Genomic DNA, 26659 nt, shown 5'->3' with positions numbered 1-26659 from the left:
AGTATGAGAAGCTGATGCAAGTCACTCTATTGTGATCCATTGAGAGTTGGATTGGATGATGCAATGCACTTGGATTAGACGCGGTCAAAGAGGCTGATGCAATTCAAGATTGCTGATGAAATGCTAGGGAGGTTGTAAATTTTGCGATGCGCAAGCTATGCAGAAGAACTTTGAATTGTAGCTTGATTTGGATTTCCCTACAAGTAGAGGCGTGAAGGTCTAGATATAATGTAATAGGTAAAATATTTTTAGCCTTTTTGTCATGTGTATGTAACCGCTTTCTAAGCAGCAAGCTTGAAAACAAACCTTATCTAAAATAGTGATCGTCTTAAATTGTGATGTAATATTTAATAAATAAGTGTTTGCTATTTTAGGCAGATTCAATAAAGTTTTGTGGCCAGTTAACAAGTAATAACAGTGTCTTACATGCGCATGCAATATTGCCATATAATATTGTAGGCAAGAGCTATTATTTAAATTATTCAACTTATCCAAGGCATTCTTTTTCAGTCTTTCAAATCATTATTTATTTAACTCTTGAGTTATCGTAAAACTGGCCTTTTTCCAAATTTAGTTTTGCTAGCCATGCCATGACTGGAGGCTCATTAGAAAGCGTACTGTAGACAACTGTGGTTAAACGCGTGAAAGAGCATGCTCTACGCATGAGGTATTATGCGTGAACTCGTGTATAGCGTCTGTTTCTACTTATTGCTGATTACCTCCTTGATCATCTAGTGTTAAAATTGGTCTGTAGGAGGAAATCTAAACAATGATATGAGTTATGTTTAATAATCAATCTTACTATTGTTGGGATTGTATGAGTCAAGCTTCAACTAGACGTCAGATAAATTTTAGAAAAATTGAGATGTGAACAGGCTGAAATGAAAAAATAGATATAGATCCATTAAATAACATTAAAATCGCTGTATAAAAAAGTTAATTGATTAAACGTTTGCTTATTTATCTTAATCATTTGCAGTGCACTCGTAACTTTACCTATTTATCCTAATAATTAACAGTGTAGGCTACTTTTTGACATTACCATATCTTTTTAATTCTTTATGACAGCAAATAAATACGGCAAACTTCTGTTAAACTCAATGTGCCCTGATTTCATTTAAAAAACAATCTAATATAAAATTTGAGATGTCTCTTAGCAGACTAAACAAAAGCTGCTTACACAGCAATGACGTTTAAGTCAACATTTACTCTTGTTTTGCTGTCACAAAATCTAGCCGATTCCCATTGCATTCAATTATTGTAACTAAAACTGAATCATCGTAATCAAAGGATGTAGTTTTATAAACCTTTTTTGGGTCTATGTGAAGTATTTGATAATTTAAACTATCTTGGGCCATACATCTGACTTTTAACCTAATTACACTAAATGATAGAGCTGCTGCTTTGCGATTAAGGTCACTTAGTTGACCAATGTTTTGAGCCACTTGAAAGTAAGTATTTAAGTTAGTCCATTAAATAATAGGCTCTCAAGTGAGTTGAGCTCAAAGCGAAATTATTGGTTTGAGTATGTTTGCAAGTTTAGTCTCAGCTTTTTACTATTATTACTATTCGTGGGAACCAAACTGCAGTATACAAATATAGTAGTTTCAGAAAATCTGAACTGTTTACCCAAGGTTGTACCAGTACTTTTGTTCACAGTCTTAGTGCAATAGTGATACCGTCATTGTTGCAAGCATTATAATCCAACTTTGGGGATCACATATTTGACATGTGAGGCATTCCTGTGACGCCTGTTACTTCTTTAAATAAATAATATCATATGGTTGACCATTTTCTGTACTTTCCCTTTGAGGTTGAATATTCTTTTTTTGAATTATTTGCATGTTTAAATGTTGACATTAAAACCTTTTGTTCACTTCGGCTCTATCATTTATTAAGCACAATTGCGCGTAAGAACATAGATGGTGTTTTTCTACAACTGATAGATCGGATGTACCAATTGATTTCATGATACATGAGATTTGTCTCATTTTCTGCATTCTCTTCACTAGTTAATTTAAACCTGCACAGCGGACAAACAATTTTTTTTCATTATAACGATGGGCAGTATGTCAAACTGTTGATTGCTACCTGTGAATGCAGTCAGTAATTGTTCAAAATTTGATTGACTTTTAAGTTTACTTATGAATAATTATGAATACAGTAGACACCCCTACAACGTAAATAATCCATTCTGGAAACATTTACGTCATAGGGATTTTACAGAGTATGAAGCATAAAATACATGCAAATAGCTTATTCTATGCTTTTCCCAAACTTACCCCTGTGGCCCTTCAAAACGAAAAAAAATTACTATCAACTTTTTAATGTGATGACTTTACGATAATTGTGGTATTATTAGTTTGTATCAAAAACTTTTTTCTTCTTAATTTGCACTTAGTGTAGGGTCAATGATTCAGTAATTTTACATTGAGGGAGTGCAAACCTTCAATGTCAATTTGAATTCACTTTTTTCTTATACAACAATGTCGTTGTTGCAAAAAGAAAGAATATTGTATACATCTAAAATAAAGTCAAACAAAAGGTGTCTTTACTATAATAATAGCAATGTCTTTTCGTCCTTCTGCTTGAAGTGAAGATTAGGATAAAAGAGTGCTTTCAACAAGACGTAAATTCATGACATTCACCTTGCTAGACCGACACTCACCAATCGACCGCCTTTAGGCATTTTTGGATAATTGTACAGCTACTTATTCTCTGTGCTTTGTTGTGACACCTGATGATAGTTGACAACACTCTAGACCGCCTGGGTACTAGCATATATAATAGAGATACCTCTGCACGTCGTTTTATTTCCCAAGTGTGACAAGAGAAAAAATGATATTCTAAGGCTAACTATGGGGCTCTCGTTATTCAAATAGAACTTTATAACTGGTCCCGACCTTTCCTTTGCTTACGAAGCAAAACCTTTGTATAAATTTTTTACGTTAAGTGGAATTTACGTTAAAGAGGTTTACGTTATAATAGTATTTACTGTATATTCATAATATACATGTAGATCTATATATTTGTTATTATATGACAGACCTTATGCTTGCCCTGTTGCCATGTGATAGTACTGCTAAATGTTACCTTATTTGTAAAAAAGGTAGCAGTATATATATTTTGGTTTATCTCATTTTGTACGTCTATACATATAGCATCTATATTTATATACGGTACATATATTATACCTCTACTTGCTCTACTATCTACACGAATGTGAGCCAGATTAAGTGACTTATGAGTATGCTTTCTGAGTGAGTTTTTCTGGAGCTCTGTTGGTGCGAGCCGCCATCTGGCTCACTACATGCAGGCAAACCACTAGCAAGCACCTGTATGTGAGAGCAAAAATCTGTGCATATCTTGCTCTTTAGTTTATATGGCAGAATTGTCAACAAAAGCATGCTATTCTCATTCGTAATACACAGTTAAAACACCAAACAATTAGCCAGTGGAAAATATTAAAAATATCGACCTTACCTTAATTTGACAATAAAAAACAAGCTGAGTAGCCAGTGTAGACACTTTTTTGTTTGATTGTTTAATTGCATATTGATAATGCCAGGAGTATTATCATGGTCATTTTATCGTTCTATAAACGTGAAGTCATTAAGCTCATCTTACACCCACATAATCAGTTTTGCCAGTTATATTAAAGGTGTGATTACCAAACAGACCATGACCTAAAAAAATGGTAAAACTGTAAACAATTTTAAAATGAGTCACAGGTGTACTGCTTACCCACATACTTTAGCAATCATCAGTTTTAATGCAATAGTACAAAATCACACCAACAATTAACAACAGGATGTGTTCGTCATTGCAATTAACCAAAAATGTAAGGCATACCAACAGATTTACTCCAGTAAATAGCAAATAGGGAACCTATTTTTAGCATAATAATGTGGTATTAGTGTTTTTAAAATGACTAAAGATTCTTTCTCCATGAATATTTTATGCTTTCAGTATATGATGAGTGAAAGTTGGTTAAAATGTGTAAGTAGAGATATTCTTTTAAGCTCAGTTTCTACATAGCTAGCTTTTTACTCAAGTTATTTCACAAAAGCCATACCTTGTGCAGTGTAAGTACTGGAAAAAGTTGAAAGGCGCAATTTTTCTGGTTTCTGCATGCTAAATGCACCAGCTAATGTGGAAACTGTCACAATCCTTCCACGTAACAGCTAGTCCCGCAATTGAGTTTCTTTTTAATATGCTTGAAAATTAATTGCTTAGAATCATCTAATGCAGGTTCATTCTAAGTTTTTTTCAAAAGTATTAAACATGTATGATTATTGTAGATAAAATTATCAAATCTGTTCACCGTAAAATAGAAGTTAAATATGTAAAAATAGTCATGAAAGACTTACATTAAAGGTTTCAAGTCATACAAAATAATAATAATACCTCAACTGCGGGACGGATGAAAATCTTGACAAGTATTTCACAAGTTTATTGGGATGAGAATGGTCGTGCTTCACAGAAAAGATTCTTCCTATCATTCTTTGTAAAATTATAATGCATGATTTCAATTCCATTTTCAATTGTGATTGTTGAGCAAACCTCATGGCTGTTAAAATATAACAACAATAATAACAGCTGTAGGTTGAGCATGAATGGTGAACTTAAACCCAGAATCTAGATCAGTTGTAAAATGCCTTGAGCTTGTTTGATAAACGATATCTATACCCATTATGAGTAAACTAAACTTTTCAATAAATCGCTTTGATGCACAGTGTATATTAAAATTGCTTTTATTACTGTTCTGGGTGCTTGAATGTTGTTCGGTTTAAAAAAGAATGTGTACATTTCACCTTTTCAAGTGTTTTAACTTTTTATTGATTGGGAAATGACAGTGTGTGTGAATGGGTACTCTTTCGACATTTTCCTTTGCCTTTTTTTTCTTAATTGGTGATAGCTACCAACTGCTCTAAACGCTAGTTTTCCAGCCTGCTAGGGTTTGCAGGTGAGGATAGGAGTATTTTCAGATAACCTCATGCTGCGTTAGTAATCTATTCAAAATAGCTTAGGCTAAGGATAATGCCTTATTGAAAAGTGTTTGAAGTGAATATTATGACCTGAAGAAAAAAGCAGAAAATGTGATGCATGTCCATTTTCGTAATGCTACATTGCCATATTTATTATAAATGGGAAGCTTGTACCACTGTAGTTGACAACTGTAACTAAATGAGTATAGCAAACATTCACATATAACTAGAGCAAAAACTTGTGCTATTTATCTACAGGAATTGGCTTCTCATTGCTTCACATTTTGGACAATTCCAGTTTTTCTAAATTTGTTTGCTTATATTCTATATACTTTGTATTGGCTATTAAACCTTTTCTATTCTCTGTAGCAGACCATTTTACTTCATATATTTCAGGCAGCTGTCTGTATTTAATGCTCTATTACCTATGTGAGTGTTGCTGTTATTTTTTGTATCCACTACATGGGTGCATTATAAATAAGTTGATGGATAATGGAGTTTTATTAAACTGGGCTGTTGAATGCCATGTGCATTCTGGTCAACTAAAAATAGTCACACTAAATCTTGAAGCAGTCCTTTTTTGCTCATTAAAGAGTCTCTATGACTAAGAAATAACTAAAAACCACCATGTCATCAGTAATCCTCCAATATTTTATTCTTATCGTCGAATAAAAACTTATCATTTGCTTGCCTTGGTGGATTGTAGTATGTCTCACTATAAGCTATCAACTGGGTAGCTTAAGGATGTTTTGACAGGTTCAAAACATCCTTAAGCTATCATTATTCTTGATTAACGCCACCTGGATTTACTTTGTTTGTACTTTTCAGAAACCCTGTGAGTCTACATTTTTGCAGTGATTTGCAACAAAGTAAACATGTAGATGTATTGATGATACGTGTACATGACTGTTGCTGGTATAATACTAGACATGCAATAGACTGCCAAGCTTCTACCTTTGTAGTAGTTATAGTAAACTATTTAGTCATCTGACTTGGGAGTTATGTACTCCACTTCAATTTGATGATTATTGTTCTAGCATATTTGGCATTTGGAGACCTGACTGCCGCTTGCTATTAGCAAATCTTGGATCGATTGCACGACATTTAGCATGTCTTTAGGCAATGCTTGTTCCATTTTGAACAAAATATTGTTTCAAATCACCAAGTAAAAATGTTTACAACTTGTATTTTAGGCTAAACAAGCGCTGAAGGATGTGAAGACACAACAAATAAGGTATTACTGTATATATTAGATAAGTTCTATGACACTACAAGAATACAGTGCCATTCAAGATACTGTGGATATGCACAAAAGAAGTCAACGCAGCTTCTTGCTGTAACTCTAGAATTTATAGTCAAGCTACATACACATTTGGCTGATGATCATAAAACATTTATTTTTAGGTTCTGTGATAATTTCATGTCTATACTCAGTTTACCCCAGCCTTTAACATCCTTTGCTATTTTCATCAGGCCCCCAGGATGTACCATAATTTAAGCAGTTGACGCGGTAGTGTAAATCGTTATTACTTGAACTAGATTGCCTGAATGGCTTTCAGACTTATGTTGGTTTTCCAACTGGACAACCGGCAAGCCTTGTACACATGTATGGTTACTTTACTGAAGTTTATAGTTGTTGAATGATCAGTAATTTGGCGAGCGAATCAATATCCTGTGTGGAGTATTAGGAGAGAGCATTGTGAAAGGATATATTATTGATATTTGCTGTTAGCGACACGGCTGTGCAACAAGGAGAGAAATAGCGAGACGAAAAGTTCCTTTATTGATCAGAGCTTTGACTTGTAGCGTCGATGGACTGGAAGTAAAGGAGCCATTGCAAAGCTAGGGCCGGTATCTCAAGACTCTCTTCTGGCCAAACAAGGTAACATTCTTTTTCTCTTCCAGGAATAACAAGGTATTTTTGCTAGAGTACTCACCATCTTTTAAGTTTCCTTGAATATATATAGCACAGTTGACCTATATTGGTTGTGGTTGGATTAGGAAAGATTTGGCTGAGCCATCTTTATTATACAGCTAGGATACATTAATGGAACCTTTCACAAGTGATTTTACAAGCTGATGTTCAAAGTTTATGGCTAAAGGCAGTAGCCCTCAAACTTAATAAAGCTGCTCAATTTGAATGCTACAGGTTGCATCCCTTGCATAGAGACCTGCTACAAACCAAGTGACAGGCTGTGTTAATTAGCCTGGCACTATTGATGCAATTTCAGCATCTTTTTGTTGGTACATTTGCCATAAGTATATATATATTTTGGTTTATCTCATTTTGTACATCTATACATATAGCATCTATATTTATATACATATATTGTACCTCTACCTGCACATACCTATATGAGTATGTAATACCTATATTTACATATATAATATATACATACGTATATATGTAAATAATTACATTTATATAATATATATAGTATATATATAATATAATATATATGTAAATATATAATATATATATGTAAACACTTACATTTATATAATATATATAATATAGCGTATATAATATATAGGTAAATACATACATATATGCATGTCCTATACATGCCCTGCCCCTATACATGTTTACAATATATATATATTTAGCAATATTTAGCAATTGAACACCGCGACAAACGTAAAAAATGTAACGAAATGTAAGTTAAATGTGTGTATATATATATATATATATATATATACATACAGTATGTAATAAATATAAGTTATATTTATGCAGTCAAACATGGATAACTCGTCCACGGATAGCTCGAACACATGGTTAATTCGAACATTTCCTTTGGTCCGTTCCCATGTAATGATAAATTGCTATAGATAACTCGAACTCAACACTGTTAATTCGAACTGTTTTTTTGCCCAACGGCTACCGAAACGGTTGTTATCGCTTTAGAAAATCACTTTATTCAAAGCCATAGAGGTAAACTTCATCTTTTCGTAATTCATAAGCGTCGTTATTACCACCATCGGCAAAATATTTTTGTCAACGACTTTTCTAAAAGTTTGGTGAAATTTGATTTATACTGCGATACGATGAATAGCACGGGCTAGCCGGGTCACGCGTGCAAGGATTTTCGCCACGCACATACAAAACAAAAATCGCATGTTGTTTTTGTTTTGTATGTGCGTGGCGAAAATCCTTGAGCGCGTGGCGTAACCCAGCTAGCCCGTGATGAATAGTTTTCCGACGTTGATTCCGTGTTGAATCAACGTCGGAATGTTGAATGTTTAAATCGTCTTAAAAATTCTTGTAATTAAACGTATACGTTGTCTGAGCTACAAAAAAACTATTCATCATTTGACCTAAACACAGAATACGTGTGTACATTCAATAAGTATCTATTAAAAAAGCGTGAGTGATATAGAATGTACCGTAAAACTTCTAATTGAACTGCCTCGGAGTGTTGCTCTAAACGAATCCCAGGTAAAGTAAGGTAATCTGCATAAACTTCAAGAAAAAACGGCAAAATTGATCGTGGGTAAAACCCGAAAAGAAAAAAATGTCTTTTCTTTTGAGCATTTCAACAACGATCAAGTTTTGCCAATGTCAATCTGAAAAACGCCCTGGCAATAACATCACCTCAAACAACAAACCAATCTCAAGTGATAGAAAAATCTCTATACTTTTTCATGAAAACGTTTTAAACTTTACATTAGAAGCATTTAATTTGAAACAAGCCATTTGTGCTTTTGATTTATATTATAGTTTGTATATGTACATGTATCTACTAATAAATAAGTAAATATATGGACTTGTGACAGTGCTCTGATAACTTGAACGCTCTGATAATTCGAACACTTGCTCGGTCCCTTGAAGTTCGAGTTATCCATGTTTGACTGTATATATATAATATATGTAAATACAGGTATTGCATACTCATATATGTGCAGGTAGAGATATAATATATAAATACTAGCTAATTGTCCGGCGTTGCCCGGTAATAAAATAGTCTTTGGATAAGAAAATTATTGTTATACAACATTTATCGTTCTAACTTTTAAAAACCAAATCATGAGAAAAGTTTGTTGTGCAGCTCAAATGAATTAAGAGAAAGAAGAGAAAAACTGCCAAGATGTTAAAACTTTTTCAAACGATTGCAATTTTTAAATTTCATATCATGAAATAAGTGTTTTGTTGAAATAAATTAGGAGGAAAAATCAAACTGTAAAGGTGTTTAAATGTAACCATGAAATAATTAGCAAGTAATAGCTAAATTAAGTCTGTTTTGCTACGATTGCAATAAAAGATGACTTGGGGATGATACAATCAATACAAACTGAGAAAACAAAATAAAAATCCTGAATATGTTGAATTAATAATAACAATTCATGCATAGAACTATGTGTGCGTGTGTGCGTAAAAAAGGTTACTGTTCCAGCAGAAGCTCTCTATCAAAACTTCGAATATGATGATATTGGTACCTTTCGATTCTGGTACAAATGTAAAAAGTGAGATATCGGTCTGTCTTTGTCTGACCAAACGGAGAGAATGTAGAGGCTATTCCTACTCGATAATACAATCGTTCGGTGTAAAGTATTGGCCTTGACCGCGATTTAGCAATCGAACACTGCGACAAACCGGAAATGTAAGTTCAAGAAAACACGAAAAATCATCATGTTTCATAGAGTTAATAGAATTTCAATTAATATGTCATTTAGCGCGTGCTATTGAGAAAAGGGTGTATACACCATATAGTGAAAGCTGTAAATCGTAAGAGCTATCGTAGACTTGTGGGTAGGCAATTGAATCCCCAAGAGGCGGTTGCGATCTTCGCGGGTTGAAATCCAATAAAATGTGAAATCTTAATCAAGATTTTAAAAGCTATAGCTGGATATACGGAACTACACACACCACGCACCACACACATGCACCACACACATGCACCACGCACACGCACCACACACATTCACCACACAAACGCACCACACAAACGCACCACACCACACAAACGCACTACACACACGCACCACACACACGTACCACACACACGCACCACACACACGCACCATACACACACACCACACACATTATTTAGATGTATAATATCGAGAGTACATAGCTGTTGGTTAATTATGACAGCATGACTTGATTAATGCATATATATAAACACATTTTAACATCTCTAGCCACACAGTGATGAGCGGGAGCAATTGTCAGTCTCCAAGTAGCCTTGAACTGACTTGTTCATCTCTAATTTAAGTAATTTTTAAGGTATTTGCTATAAACTATGCATCAAATTAATGCTTGTACTTTATAGGCCTACTGTATGTTTCAACTTGGCAGGATTAATTTTATAGTTAATCACACAGGTTCGATTGCCTCTCACATTTTCACAGTCTCTCATAAATGGTTTGATCTCCATTTGTTGGCATGTGCATACAGTATTGCATTCAATATCTTATGTACAAGTGTTCATATAATATATCCACTTACACGCATATACTTATCCGTAACATCCATTTAAATGCATGTATTATGTGTACATGCATGCATATGCATACATTTACAATCGCTATCTATATTTACACAGATACATGTAATACATTTCAACCTCTGCATGCAGTTTATCAGTTCTGAGAGCTGCTTTGTTTCAAGTGTTAACATAATTATATGGTAGAGCAAGTATACCTATAGAAATATGCTGTAATTTGTTCAAGTCATTCCACAGCTCTAAAACCTATGATCACTCCTTAATTACGTCTGCAGGCAATTAGACTGCATTAACCAAATAAATCGTGCAAATGTAAATGCATGTGATAAATTAAAAAAATTATATGTAAAAAATTAAATTTTTGGAGTAATGATCAATAAAAGAGGTATAAACCGTTGAGGTTCTACAGTCGATGTTCTACAGTCGATGTTCTACAGTCGAGGTTCTACAGTCGAGGTTCTACAGTCGAGGTTCTACAGTCGAGGTTCTACAGTCGAGGTTCTACAGTCGCGGTTCTACTGTCGAGGTTCTCCAGTCGAGGTTCTCCAGTCGAGGTTCTACAGTCGAGGTTCTACAGTCGAGGTTCTACAGTCGAGGTTCTACAGTCGAGGTTCTACAGTCGAGGTTCTACAGTCGAGGTTCTACAGTCGAGGTTCTACAGTCGAGGTTCTACAGTCGAGGTTCTACTGTCGAGGTTCTACAGTCGAGGTTCTACAGTCGAGGTTCTACTGTCGAGGTTCTACTGTCGAGGTTCTCCAGTCGAGGTTCTACAGTCGAGGTTCTACAGTCGAGGTTCTACTGTCGAGGTTCTACTGTCGAGGTTCTACAGTCGAAGTTCTACAGTCGAGGTTCTACAGTCGAAGTTCTACAGTCGAGGTTCTACCGTTGCTGTGGCAATAGATATACACAGTGTGACATAGAATAGCTGATGATTGAATTAACTTCGCTTATGTATGTATAGTATTTACAAAAATTTTACGCTTAATTTTTCAATTTTTTCAACTTAACTTTCACCTATAAAGCTGCAAGAAACTGAACTTTCTTTCACCTATAAAGCTGCAAGAAACTGAACTTTGTATCTTGGAAATTGCTTCAGGTGCAGGGTCACATATTGACTCATATTTTACATCATATGTTGGAAAGTTTATATGCTGACATGTATATGTAATATTAAACATGCATGTGTTTGTAGATGAGATTGCTCTACTCTAGGCGTTCACATATATATGTATGTAATATATTCATGTGATGTTTATACATACTCGTATATGATATCTCTAGGGATGTATGAAGCCGATGAATATCGTTTTGCCGTTTAGTCTATTCCTGTTTTCTCGATTTGGTAAACTCAACTCCCTGCAATTGAGCCCAGGCAGTAATTTGGAGACGCGGTATATGAAAGTGCAAAAGAAAGACTGCGTGTCAAGATTTATGTCTCGAGCATAGTTAAATATTTGCATGTCGAAATACTTCAAAATTTGTACTATTATTCCTTGAAGGCAAATTTAATAGACACACATATTATCCTTGTGTAAGCACATGTTGTGTCTACTTACCAGTTGGTGTACACTGTACATCGAGTCAGACATACAACCTTGAGAACTAATATTAAGGTTCTTAGGCAGGCAACATGTTTTTGTTGCAGGCATGCAAAAAGTTTGTACTTTACATGAAAACATTTTCATTTTCTATTTAATTCAATCCCTGTCATCTAGTTTGAGCGCAAAACTTAAATAAAAAACATCTTGCTAGGCGCTCTTTAGCAAGTCAAGATCACTTATTATCCTTGACAGTTTATCACGTCAATTGGTGAAACTATCGCAAATCATTACTGCGACATTCGCCAAAATTTAAACCATATCTTCGCCAATCTGTTCAGTATTATACCCTAAACAAACTTATTCAGTAATGATATTGTTTGCACTATAATACGGGAATTTTATAATTTAAGTTTAAAATGTTCAGCAGTTGTCATGTTAGTTTGGTGATATTATTTCACACCTTTCGTAAGACGCATGACAAAGCCAAAAGAAAGTTCCTATACGGTGCCTGGGATTTAGACGAGTGATGTATTGATCAGAGGCCCGGTGATCAATGTGATGCTAGTTGTATTAGCTACTAGCATAACATAAAGGCGAAATTGACTTTACTTCATGTCATAGAGTTGAAATTATGTCTCAAGTGCTATGCCCCGACATCTCAAGAGTTGTTGAGGCAGATGGTCTATTCGATACGTATTACATGTGTTTTTTTCTTGGAACAGGATGGATTTCATAAAGAGAAGGCTAAGCATGAATGCTGACCCTGACAAGGATAAAGAAGATAAACCCATTGGGAACCTGTTTGAGTCGCTTTCGACGAAACGGGCAAGTCTTTGGAATGACTTCACCTCTAAGATAAAGTCTACCCAGTCCACTCCAGACGATCAAAGTGAGGGAGACCCCGTCACTCCTTCGCCCAATGCCAGCACTTCAGCCTCTTTTATGAATGCTGTCAAACAAAAGCTGCAAGGAGTCGGGCTCTATGAAAATGGGCAACGCTCGACAGGGTTGAATAAGACGGATGGAGAGCCTGAATGCGCTCCTCTAATAGACACAGCCGACTGCAGTTCTGGCGATGAAAGCGATGCAGCCGTGTGTGGTGCAAGCGAGACAAGTGAGCTTGTTATCAATTCCAGTGAAACGGATGGTGCGCCTTCCATAAATTGCCGAAAAAAACTTAGCAAGAGGCAGGACAGTGTTACCGCTGAGGAGGTATATCTGGATACAGTTGCCTCTCATGTCAAAAATGGGCTTATGCCTCCTGACTCTGACACAAGCATCGTCAGTCCATCTACGGCCGTGCAGGAGTTCGTGTTTGCTGAGCACAGTAGAAAGAGCAAGTCAGCACCGTCTAAGAAAAGTGCTGAAGGGGCTAAGGCTAGCAATAACCATTTGGCACTACCTAATGGAAATCTTATCAACTTTGATTCAATGCAGAATTTAAGCCAGGCAGCAACTAGTCGAGCAGAGACAGTAGTTCATAGAGAAGAGGATCAGGTACTCGGCTACGAGTCATCAGGGTAAGTAGGAGACGATTCATTAATTTTTTCAATGTGTTTCAATTCATTCATTGTTAATATTATAAAGATATAAAAGTTATATTCAGATATGTAATTATTTTAGTTGTATTATTCAGTTTTATTGCTAAGGTCTTGCATAACACTAGCATTAAAACTTAATAATACTACTAAAATAAAACCATTATTGATAAACATGAAACTAGCAATTTACTATAATACATACTAGTGCCCTTACAGTCTCGTGTGCCGTGATAGATTGTCAGGTGTAATACCTATGTGTACAATTATTCTGATATACTAATGGGCGGTCGATTGGTGTTGGTTAGCCAAGTTGAAAGTTGGGAGTTCAAATCCCATTTTAAACAACCTTTTTCCTAACCTCCAAGTGTGGCTTTGGACAGGCGAGTGCATAGACACAGCTCTTAACATACATGTAGTAAAGATTAAGTCTATGGTAATCACAACGATTCCAATTTAATGGGCTCCAGGTTTCCGAAACAGGTTTCAGCATTACGACAGCAAAAAAGTTGTCTTACCGCTATTAATTCATACTGATACATGATTCATCGTTACCAATTTACTTTATTGTTTAAAATATCAGGTTTTGAGTAGTCCTCTTAGTCCCTGTTATCATGACAATTTTTTGCAATATCCCTAAGCCTCTAGTCTCTCATAGAATGCTAGAGGCTGAGCAACTATGATGGTAGTGGTTTCTCTTCTCAGCATCACAGCATGTCTAATAGATGCCTCTATCATAACAAATGGCTATGACAGTCTTCACCTACGATTTATTAATCTTGGAAGTAATTTAAGACCTTCAGTAATTTAGCGCATTGCACTCACATTGATGTAGCATCAATTGGCTACATTGGCGATGTTTGCTCAAAATAGGTCATTTGGCACTACCTAAGTACTGCATTTTTTGTGAAACATTCTTTTGGCATTCTTATATAGTTTAATGAAACCACTGTTATAAGTATTTTTTGTTAAATATTATTTAGCCGTTTTAGAGCATTGTGATTGGACCAGCACAAAAGCTGAACCTCGTGTTACCCGAGGTGTCCTCCAGTTTTGCAATGACCTTTCTGTAATGTTGGCTCACAGGGCTGCATTAGCAAACAGTTTCCAAGCTATTTTTAGCATGGTAGTCCGTTCGTCTACTGTACTTCTCAATCATTAAATATGATCCACAAATGTTGAGACATATACGTATACAGTTTACTTTTTAGTCAGTACCTGGCAGCTCGCCTACTTTCCATCAAGAGTCTAAGATTGGTTTTATTTTATTTCAGATGAATCAGACACGAGATACATCTGTTTAATAACAAGCTTTCCTTTTTAGTAATAAAATAATATGCTGTGCGTAAATTTCTGAGAGAAAGTTTTCAAACCATTTAGTCAAGCATCATGTCTGTATTGAAGATAGTTACCGTCCTTTCAGGAAGCTAGATGATATGGGCACGGGGCCGAGGGGACATACAGTTATCTATTTTGTTGCATTTCATGAAAAAATTTAGTTGCTGATTTGGAAACAGTAAAAGCAACTCTGCTTGAAAAACTCTTATTTGAATGACACAAAAGACTTCTAAACTTGCTAACGTCAGTGTTACTAATGCAGCCATGAATATTACTTCTGTCTGTTTTTTAAAACACCTCTGTCAAGGAACAATAAGTTTATCATGTAGAGTCTGTTCAGCCCTGCATTAATTGTAATCAATTTTATGGTGGCTCTTAGTCCATGGTCTATAGTCCAAAACTGTCCCTAGTGAGCAATAGTTGGAGTACGCATTGAATATAGTGATTATTCCTTCAAGTAGCAGTGAGCGTGAGAAAAGGTTTTATATAGTTTACAAGTGACAACGAGGTTTTGATCATGAAAAATTAGTGGTTAAATTTTACTCAGTAAAAGCCTTACAACACAGCACTTATACAACCAGCACGTTATCCGACCAGCATTTATACAGCCATCTAGTCAGGGTTCAAGGGTTTTCAAGCTTATCAGGGTTCAAGAAGTAAATGCCAACTATGTAAATGTCTGCAAGGCTGTTTCGTGCAATCAACACAACAGGAAATACTGATGCCGTCTCTGTCAGTATGCGACTATGCGCACGAATGTCAGTATTTATGTAACTTTGCTGTTGGCTAAAAGTTGACTTTGACCAAAAGTTGACTTTGGCCTATACCCATAATATTCAGAGGAGTGATCAATGTTTTTATCAGCTCTTGCCGTTGATGTAAATACTGTAACTTAGCGAATATGAATGTACTGTAAATGCGTATCTCATCAAGTATCTGTACATAAAGTTAATGGACAAGGTTATTATTAATCTAAAGCTCAAGGCAGTGCGGCTGGGCAGGAAGATAATTAAAAATCAAAGTGTGAAAATTTCCCCACCAGTAAAACCTCTCAAGTTCTTTCCTAGCAACAATTGCTGTTACATATCATAAAATGGAGCATTTTTAGTTCACGCTTTATCTAGTATAACAAAACAAATAGTATTTTCATTGATTTGCTTACTACATAATCAGAGGGCATGTCATATGATTGTCACTCCTTCTGGCAAGATTAGTGTATCATTAACAATGCGCTTTCACCTCTTCACAAACATATTCTCAACGTTTGTACAAAAGTTTATTTGAAAAATACATAGAGAATTTTTCCTGGTTGAAATAGCAAGTTGCGCAATTTTATTATTTGGCATCTGCTTATAAATATGCCTGGTTTTCTCGTAAGTAGTTATTAGATTTGCCTAATTAATTTTTCCTACCATACTATTTTACTTTAAGAAATTGCCTTAAAGAAATCTTGTAAGCTCTCATTAGGTATATTATCTTTTTCAATTATCTTTTGAAGTATGGATTGCTTCTTCGTCGGGTTCTCTGTAGCATTCTTCGGCAGCAGCATCGTAGCCTTTTCAGTTTTTGTGTGACTTTAGGAATTCTATAAGCCATTTCACTATTAAATACGATAGGCTGCTACTTTTTCAGGCAAAAGCATACCTATTTATTTTATGTTGGTATGAAATTAAAAGGTGTACGACTAGCTGCAGTATGGCCTGATGATTGAATTTCGCTAAACATGTGAATCCGTGTATGAGTTAGCGTTTATATTTTTAGTTGTTCTAGATTTTGTTAAACTGTTTATTTGGTCCATCTTAGAAAAGTATTAGATTTATTAAAATCGATCAAACTTTTACCATAAGCATCTTTTTGGTAATACATGCAGTCAATCTAATCGCCCTGATTGATTTTTAATACAGCGAGTTAGTGAAGATATGATTTGGTTAGTTTCTTAAAAAGCAAGCAGAGCAAACCCATTTGCATTGACGCTTGCTTTAAATGTCACTCTGTTGGCTTGTTTTTTGGGTCTCTGGTTTTGCTAGCGGAAGGCTGCGCTGCAGGTGCCCAAACTGGCTTCAACCGTTATACTAAGGCTGATCTATGGTGTTATTTGCTCACGGCAGAGTGTCAGTTTTGTGCTGTATCTGCCTCTAGCTTGACATTTCTATGACATTTTTTGAGTTGAATACTGCTGCCGGAACAGTAGCACCCATGTACACGCATGTTGACCTACACAAAATTTGCTTTAACAAAAGTTGTCCCACTCAATTCATGGGTTCCGTCTCTGGCAATTAATACGACCTGAAATAATCCATAACGTGTAGGTCATGTGACTCGTATTATTCCAATCAAATGTCATTACAGAGTGAAAAATGTTTTTGTCTGTGTTTATTATCCCACATTAAAATGGGGAATAATACTTTCAGCCCAGCTATATTACCTACCACTTAGCTCTAAGTGTCCAAATATAGTTGTCCATTTTACTAATTGTTTCTCATGACAATTGAGCACTTTAGTAATTGTCTCCACTGACAGTAGTTCCACGATTGGAGAGTACTGCAGTAGTGGTCTTCCACAACTGTCAACTGCTTTGCCAGTTAGTTCCTGTGACTTAATTGTTTCTTACATAGGGATGAGTCTTCGGAGCCAATATATACAGAGCACGCTTCTAAGAGATCATGTTCCCTCGGCTCTCTTAACTCCATTTCGTCTTCTTTTGAAGACGATGAGTCCATGGAGGTAAAAGTATTTGCCACAAGATTTGTTGGCAATATATTCTCTGGGTAAGTTTATTAAATTTAAATTTTTTCTGTTTTGCTTCAATGGTGGGACTTTTTAGTTCACCATCATGCAGACCATTATAAACAGATTGCACAAGTATAGTTCTTTGTTTTTGCACTATGTGCAGCTCTATGTTTTTTATCATAGATCCCTTCATGTTTTTATTATGTCTAGCTCTGTGCTTTTTGTCATATAAAGCTCTAGGGTTATTATTGGCGTGTCCACAAATCTATAATAGCAGCCTACTTATTATAGATAATTGTTATTGCTATCATGCAGTGTGAGATGAATAGGAAATCTTATGGGATAGCTCAGCTGCTATAATTTGACCTTTTAGCGCTTTGTGGGTAATTAAAAATACCGACATTTCTTGTCACTGAACCATCTAACCTGTCTGTGTATATATGATATGCACAAGAGGAGTCTCTACATTAGGTTTGTGTCTTTTAGCAATTCTAACAGCAGCGAAGACAAAGCAAAGTTTGGAAAATGTGTTCAGGTGAGTTTATGACATGACGTGACAACTGTATTTTCTGTGTGATAATTGTAAAATAGTTTGACCTCATTTTCTTCGTACCTGTTATTTTTTGAAAATTTTTACAGGATGGGAACTTTCGACTTCATTTTGCTCGAGCCATATCTCAAAATGTAAGTTGTTACCTACTACCCATTCAGTTCTATAGTTTCATTCGTCTGCGTATTTCAGAATAATTGTTTCTAAAAATTATTGTGGTGTATTTATCTTGTTACATGACCACTAGAGTGGTATATTTGCCTGCTAAATGAACATTGCAGTAGCTGGGCATGTATACTACAGACTTTGGATTAAGCGAGTTGAGAAATTCAAATTGGGAATCTTTCCACATCAGTTAATAGTTTTGAATAGCATTTGTATAAGTCCAAGTTAAAATTTTACGAAGAGCTCATGAAGTAGCCATAGAATGGGTATGTTAATAGAGAGCTAGGTTCACAAGGAAAATAAAAAACTAATTTAATGAATTCAATTGCGGTGGTCATTGATTCACTGCAAACTACATTCTGGGATCAGCTGTTGGCTATATCTGTGTAGTACTAACTTATGAGGAGCTATATCTGTGCAGTACTAACTTACGAGGAGCTATATCTGTGCAGTACTAACTTATGAGGAACTATATCTGTGTAGTACTAACTTATGAGGAGCTATATCTGTGTAGTACTAACTTACGAGGAGCTATATCTGTGTAGTACTAACTTACGAGGAGCTATATCTGTGTAGTACTAACTTACGAGGAGCTATATCTGTGCAGTACTAACTTACGAGGAGCTATATCTGTGTAGTACTAACTTACGAGGAGCTATATCTGTGCAGTACTAACGTACGAGGAGCTATATCTGTGTAGTACTAACTTACGAGGAGCTATATCTGTGTAGTACTAACTTACTAGGAGCTATATCTGTGTAGTACTAACTTACTAGAAGCTATATCTGTGTAATACTAACTTACGAGGAGCTATATCTGTGTAGTACTAACGTACGAGGAGCTATATCTGTGTAGTACTAACATATGAGGAGCTATATCTGTGTAGTACTAACGTACGAGGAGCTATATCTGTGTAGTACTAACATATGAGGAGCTATATCTGTGTAGTACTAACTTATGAGGAAACGTCCTTCGGATTAGTTTTACATTATTGTATTAGTCTTTAGCTAGAAATGTCTCTGTGTTGATTTCATTACCCTAAATTCAATTCTTCTAAATATGCTTTGCTATTTTATATCGACTATTTTGGCTTTAGTACAACGTCGTTAATCGTTATGTAGATTGAGATCTGTTTATTCCAAGTTGCGTATAGCGTACTGCCTATTGCTCTACACTATTTAGAAGCACATGCTAGCTGTTGTTTTCTCAACAAGTTTCCTCTACCGTAATTCCAGTTAAATACTTTATATCAAATACACATTGACATGGGATCAATATGCATTGCCATATATGTAAAATAGTATGCTGAATTTAGCATGTATGAGTAGCTATTTACCAATGTTAATGCAGAGAGGAACCCAAAGGGCAGTCACGGAGCACACATTCTATCAACTGGTTCAGTATTTCGCTGTCGTCTTGTTTGAATGTGATGAGGCTGATGACTTTACGCCGGCCACTATACTCATGAACATGTGCTTCACTTTCTTCTATGAAGGTAAATACATTCATGTTTTGCTTTTTATAATGGTAAGTATGTAAATGAGTCACATTCTTCTACAAATGCATACATATGCTTTGCTTTGAGGACAGAATCACAGATTCATTTTTATAAATATTCAGAGTCATATTTGTTGTTGAAAATGGATTTGTAGCACTGCCTTGACATCAACACCAAGGTAGTAATTCATTTATTGGATGCTCTTGGTATTGGCATTAAACTTACCATGTACTGACTCTAACCATTCCATGTGCTGACACTGTCATGTACTGATACTATCATGTACTGATACTATCATGTACTGATACTATCATGTACTGACGCTGTCATGTACGATGCTGTCATGCGCTGACACTGTCATGCGCTGACACTGCTATATACTGATGTTGTCATGCGCTGACACTGTCATGTACTGATACTATCATTTACCGACGCTTTTATGTATGACACTGTCATGCACTGACACTGATATGCGCTGACACTGATATGCACTGGCACTGTTATGTACTGACACTGTTATGCACTGACACTGTTATGTACCGACACTGTTATGCACTGACACTGTTATGCCCTGACACTGATATGCGCTGACACTGTTATGCGCTGACACTGTTTTGCGCTGACACTGTTATGCGCTGACACTGTCATGTACTGACTCTGTCATGTACTGCCACTGTCATGTACTGACACTGTCATATACTGACACTGTTATGCGCTGACACTGTTATGCGCTGACGCTGTTATGCGCTGACACCGTTATGCGCTGACACCGTTATCCGCTGACATCGTTATCCGCTGACACTGTTATGCGCTGACACCGTTATGCGCTGACACCGTTATGCGCTGACACCTTTATGCGCTGACACCGTTATGCGCTGACACTGTTATGCGCTGACACCTTTATGCGCTGACACCGTTATGCGCTGACACTGTTATGCGCTAAGCTAATATACTGTTAACTGAACAAATCTGCCACCAAGTTTATTTAAGTTGAAAAGAAGCAGATGTTTGATTTGGGAGTCTTTGATGTCAAAATAAAGCTTTTTGCATGTTCAATTTAATTTACTTTTTCATTCTGTCTTGTTTTAACTGCTGCACTAAGAAAGTTGCTTTCATAATTTCAGTGAAGGGACTTTGCCTGCTGCGCGTTGTCAGTGTATATACATGTATGTAATCTCCACTTGCTTTTGAAAATATCTATTGGAATATTTTGTAGTATCACAAGCGGGAAAGGTTCAGAAAAACTTTTTGTTCAGCTACTTGAAAAATCAGCCAATATGGCAATCAATGAGATACTGGAATGCAGCTTTCTATGAGTCAGTCCAAAACGAGAGAGAAAGGAAGCCTTTAACTACCAAGTAAGCACCTTCACCAATTCATCAACTCCGGTGTTTTTCTTTGTATCAAATTGTATCGAGGCATGCGGAATGCACATTGACAAAGTGTAGCCAACTAGTTTGGTGCTATTGTATGTTTTGTTTTAGTTCACTACGGCTGTTCGTAAAGTGCGCAGGTGTTTGCGTGGGAGGGTTAAGTCAGAAATATTTATAAATTATAGCTTGATCGTGTCGTCATAGTTGACGTAGGTCCCCACGGGTACGCTTTGTAGGTGCCTGTTTATAACAGCGTCATTCTGTAAGAGGTTACGCAATGCTGTACAGCAGGTGATGTTTAGCAGCATAGATTTCATGATAGAGCACAAAGTGCTAACATGACACTCTGCTCATGTTAGATCTTTTACTTAGCAGTTGTAAAGCGAGTAAACACTTGTCAAGAATAACAATCAATATTTGATTCTTACTTTACATGTTAAATGTCTATTCAAGGAGTTATTAGCTTTTACAGTTGCAAAACTTAATCAATACTCGTTTCATCAATACAAATGCGCAACAGCGTCTTAATAAATCTTTCCAAATTAATACTTGTGGTTTTTATTTAGTTTCGTATAGTTATTGCTCTAGTGTCAAAAATGGAGTCGAGTCTGATCCGTTCCACCGTTTGCTGTTTTAGAGTTACTATAGAAAAAAGGCACAAGGCTTTTTGTCACATGCGGGTAATAAGGGAAGTTAGAGTCCAAAGGCTTTTCTACTTTGTTTATATACCATAGGGGTTGGTTATTCATCAACAAAGGACATCTTAAATCATATCATCCATGTTTTAATCAGACGAAAAATTCCATTACTAACCTAAACCAATGATATACAGCCTCCACTGTATATCATTGCCTAAACGCAACAAAAAAGAACATAACTCATAAATGTTCATTTTAGCAGCCCAAGGGGAGGCAACCACTCACCTACATCAACATGTAGTGAAATATCCAACTTGGAGACTGGGTATATTATATGTTGATTGCTATTTTCTGTCTGTCAGTATCGATTATAGTATTGGTGGTCATTGAAACATGTTGTTCATGCTTCATACTCTAATAAACATGTTTTCTGTGTTTTAGAAGGTACTATTTACTCTCTGCTTATCTCTATCTCTTCAGACCAATGCTAGCGAGTTTTTGTGATCTCAGTATGATATCTTTTTGAAAATCTGTTTAACAATTTTTTTAATTATTTTGCTAACTGCAATGAATGCAACACTCGAGTAGTTCATGACCATAATATTACCAAGTAATCTACCATTCATATGTATTGTTGAGAGCTTTTTGTTTATGATTGCAGAAACTGTTCAAAGCATAGCCATAGTTTGCAGCTATAGTATTGATTGTGTAAAGGTCTAAGGTTGCTAAGACTATTAACAACTTTTTTATTGGCAGCAAAGATGATGCCGATGATGAAGATCAAGATAGGAAATTTCAAAGGAATGTAATATTCGGTCAACTCGGGTGAGAAATATTTACTTTGACCTATACGTGGTTAAGAGGTTTACGTTGCTGCTTCAAGGTCTAACACTTGCAGCCTCTCAACTTGACCTCTCATTCAAGGTCGAGTTTCTCACAAACAAATTTTAACTTAAGGCAGCATTTACACTTGTATTTTGTTACACTATTAAGTTTAGATGTGAATTGTTCAATCGATATGTTGTAGAACATTTTTGTACAATATGAGAGCATTCGGCTTGGAGATGGATTGGTGCTTAGAATTCTTAAGGAAACAGTCTACTATCGGCGACTTGACTGACGGTAAAGTTTCAATTTATCTTTGCGTTATCTTTTGCGTTTGCTGACAAAATGATCAAGTATTATAACAACCATATTTCACTATCTATATTCATGTATAAGTCGAGTTTTCGAGAGATGATTTTAAGGTAAATATTTTGGGGTCAGCTGATGCATGAGTAATGTGTATGGACATGTTGCAGCTGAGCCGAATAGAATGCCAATATGAAAAGAAAACTCTGTTATTATACATGCAATATACGCATCACGTTATGAAGCCATAACAAACACTCATAATAATAGTGCTGCATCATATAAATGTTAAAGGTGCTTCACAGAATTATTGCTATTAAATGTCAGTGAAAATACAGTATACATTACCAGCTAACAAGTTTACGCAGCACGCTCAATCATAACAATCATAACAAGGCATCCGTCATTGTTGTACTGTTCTGCCAGTGGCTGGTTTTGCATCTAACAAGCAATATATTTGAAAAAAGGTTGGGTGAAATTTGACAACTGTAAATTCTGAATAGTCTAATGCAAGTACATTTAATTAGACCTCGCTCTATAGATACTGCTATTGTTTGTTTGCTACCCACATAGTAGCAAACACGAGATTGTGAGTGGGCACTGCATACCTCATGTTTTAGCAGGCAGTCAGTCAGTAAACATTATTACCGGAAGCGAGTCATGCCAAATCTCATTTAAAACATGTCAGAGAATACTATTTATTATATTTATTAAAAGAATTTAATTTTGAGCTGTTTTGATTCCTGAATAGCAAATATCGATTCAGATTCGCTTTAATTGTTCCAAAATATTCTGGAATGGCGGAGTTGACTTATCCATGAGTGATGGCTATAATAATGCAATTTTTTTGTTTTTAAATGCCGGCCAATGCCTATCTGCTTTACTTATATACTTATCTACTTATACATAACATCGATGTATATGTGAGCATATATGGTATAGCTGAGCATTTGTTGCAATAAAACAAGATTGTTTTACAGACTGTAGCCCTATGTATAGGTTTGTGAATTAACCTCGCAGTACAATGTGCACAGACTGTAGCCTTACGTATAGGTTTGTGAATTATTCTCGCAGTACAATGTGTACAGACTGTAACCTTACGTATAGGTTTGTGAATTAGCCTCGCAGTACAATGTGCACAGACTGTAACCTTACGTATAGGTTGGTGAATTAGCCTTGCAGTACAATATGCAGAAGCTAAATGTAGCTTGTAAACTTACTTAGCTTCTGTTTGTATTGGTTTTTTACACGCCATGTTGATTCGCTGTTAGAAAAAGGTGTTCCATAAAGGTGTTTTGGATGTTTACATCCAAAACAAGAGAAAACAACTGTCAAATTTACAAATTACCTTTATTACTACAAATCATAGACAAACATATTTTTGCTTAAGATTGAGCGAATGTTTGTCTCCACATAATTTCCACTGTATGACATCCCAATTTTCTTACAATGTTATATCTTTGTAAGTAAAAATTTTTGTAGAAATTACAAATTAAACATACAAATAATTAAAAAATATAGAAAAATTTCTTCCAAATTATATCTACTGTAGTTTTTGCCACAAATTTTAATCATTTACTATACAACTGAACCTACTCATTGTTGAGTCAGTACTTCTGTTCACGTGTCTTTTAAGTGAATTAATAACAAAAACCTTTTACTAATTGCTACTATATTAATTTAGTTTTTGCATTTAATTTAGATTTTCGCTTTTGCCTTTTTATGTAGTTTTATACATGCATTTTTAATGTTAAATTTAACTATGGATTTATTATTGTTTTGTGGGCAAATTGAGCAAAATACAGTATATTCTTATAAGAAGAAAGTTTTGGCATTAAGGAATTTTTCCGCTGGAGTAATTTTGCATGTCGAGGTGTGACTCTCAATCAGTAAGTTGAACAGCTCTTGAGTTATTCTGCATATTCACCATTGACAGCCCTTTACCAGCAATTAAGCATTTGTCTTACCAGTTGTTATTTTATGTACCGTTGTATAACTTGCTGATAAATACAACCTCATAGAATGTCGGTGTTCTTGTACAAGCTAATCGATTATTCTGACTCTAGTACAAATCCCACTATTCTCTCATAAAAATTCTTATATCATGGGAACACGACTCTCAATATGGCATGACAATGCTGTTCTTGCATTTCTACATTCACGTAGTAGTAGTATGTAGGAGCAAATATTCTATTAAAAAAGCAGCAATTCTTTTAATTCATTCCACAACCTAAACCTGTAACTTACCAATATTGCAGCTAAAGCAAGTGCACTATATATAACACTAAAAAAATTAATTTTAAATGAAAAACATATTTAGTAAAATAATCAATAAAAGGTTTTTGTTCCTGTATACTAAAGACACGCAAAACAGAAGTGCAGCCCTATCTATGTGTAGGTTTAGAGGTAAAGATGATGATAAAGGAGATATGCAATGCAACTCACTACAACTTAAATTAAGTCAAGTTATACTGCCTTCTCTTAAAAATTTTGTGAATTTTTTGTACTTTTAATATCACGACTCAACAAACTTTAAATGTTGCGTGTTTAAAACTATTTTGATTTAGAAATAAACAAGTGCTGGAATTTTTGCATTGGAAAATTCATCGGCTGACACAATATGTAATGGTTTAGGTATTTTATATTGTCCGTTACTTTCTTATATCTGTCAAGGAGTATATGTTCCCCTCGAGCTATGACCGCTTACTATGAGTTATAATATAACTCAATGAGTCGTATTAGCAACTTGGTAAATATTTATTGATTACTGCATACGCTATAGGATATATTATACCACTCTACGCTGTTCTTGAATTTACGCAGAGCAAAGACAGATATTGAAAGAAAGCATGGAATGTATGAGCCAAGATTAAACTCAAGTTATGGTTATTGTCTTCTCCTGCCCGTGACAAATTTCATTCCAACTTATTCGTGCTAATCTTTTGGTCATTATTTTGTTGAAGTAATTTGATGTAGTTACTGTGATCACTATGTTGAGTATAGAGCATACATATTCTGTTATCTGAACTATTACTACTTTTCCTATCTCTAGTTAGTAAACTACTGGGATACCTAACTAGTAACCTGCTACTTCTACCACCATTCAACTGCAATATTCAATTTCAAACAGTTCTCTAACTCTTATTACTTGTGAGCTGAAGAGTGCATTTTGCTGACCTCTCATCTTTAATAACGTAAGCAATCTCTCTCGCGATTGTCTCATGACCATATGGCAAATATGTTACATATTTTTAGAACGCATTTATATTGTAAACATGTTGTCAAATCTCAATATTATACGCATGCTTTTTGTTTTAAATACTATTAAAGTTATTTTTTAGAAATGTTATATTTGAATTTTATTTGCTGGATAGTGAAAAACTAGCACATCATTGTCTTAGCAATAAATACTAACATACAACACCGTTTGTATGTGCCTTATTAGAATATGTTTTCATCAGATGACTTAACAGAATTGTGGTCAGGTGTTATTGCAAAATAGTGGTAGCATTGAATCTTAGTCTAGCTGAATGTCTAGCTTGAGATATCACCGGCACAATGAAATTAGGTATATGTAAGACCAAACGTGCTATTATGAACTTCTGGCAAGCTGTTAAGAGCCCTTGAGGGCATCACATTCACAGTCTGATGCGTATAGCTGCCAGTGACCCGTCATTAAAAAAAGAACTTTGGCTACCCTCAATTTCTTGGAAAGTGTGGAG

The 26659-nt window shown here is 35.4% G+C and overlaps 1 protein-coding gene across 3 annotated transcripts; it reads left to right on the top strand.

Moving 5' to 3' along the window:
• Positions 1-192: 192 nt before the first annotated feature.
• On the top strand, positions 193-26360 carry LOC137393574 (uncharacterized protein KIAA0513-like). 3 transcript variants are annotated; one of them, XM_068080193.1, is made up of 12 exons: positions 193-237; positions 6182-6222; positions 6721-6870; positions 12699-13496; positions 17468-17620; positions 18069-18117; positions 18222-18266; positions 19648-19792; positions 21012-21153; positions 22563-22631; positions 22834-22928; positions 25761-26360. In XM_068080193.1, the coding sequence occupies exons 4-12, from the start codon at positions 12700-12702 to the stop codon at positions 25808-25810; spliced, it is 1545 nt and encodes a 514-aa protein (XP_067936294.1). In that variant the 5' UTR covers positions 193-237; positions 6182-6222; positions 6721-6870; position 12699; the 3' UTR covers positions 25811-26360. The 3 variants fall into 3 exon arrangements, with proteins under 3 accessions (XP_067936294.1, XP_067936295.1, XP_067936292.1); XM_068080194.1 differs by lacking the exon at positions 193-237 and having other exon boundaries at positions 6180-6222; positions 6795-6870; XM_068080191.1 differs by lacking the exons at positions 193-237; positions 6182-6222 and having other exon boundaries at positions 6365-6870.
• The last annotated feature ends 299 nt before the right edge of the window (positions 26361-26659 follow it).

Source organism: Watersipora subatra, chromosome 4, assembly GCF_963576615.1.
Source record: "Watersipora subatra chromosome 4, tzWatSuba1.1, whole genome shotgun sequence".
In the NCBI taxonomy this organism is placed as follows: Eukaryota; Metazoa; Bryozoa; class Gymnolaemata; order Cheilostomatida; family Watersiporidae; genus Watersipora; species Watersipora subatra.
Note: the sequence above shows the minus strand (reverse complement) of the source record. Positions and strands in the feature narration are given on the sequence as shown.

Excerpts from the sequence above, each read along its gene's own strand:
- LOC137393574 (XM_068080193.1), top strand. The coding sequence starts at position 12,700 with ATGGATTTCATAAAGAGAAGGCTAAGCATGAATGCTGACCCTGACAAG. Across the intron at positions 21,154-22,562 it reads AGGAAGCCTTTAACTACCAA|CAAAGATGATGCCGATGATG; the intron begins GTAAGCACCTTC and ends TTTTATTGGCAG. Across the intron at positions 22,632-22,833 it reads GTAATATTCGGTCAACTCGG|AACATTTTTGTACAATATGA; the intron begins GTGAGAAATATT and ends GATATGTTGTAG.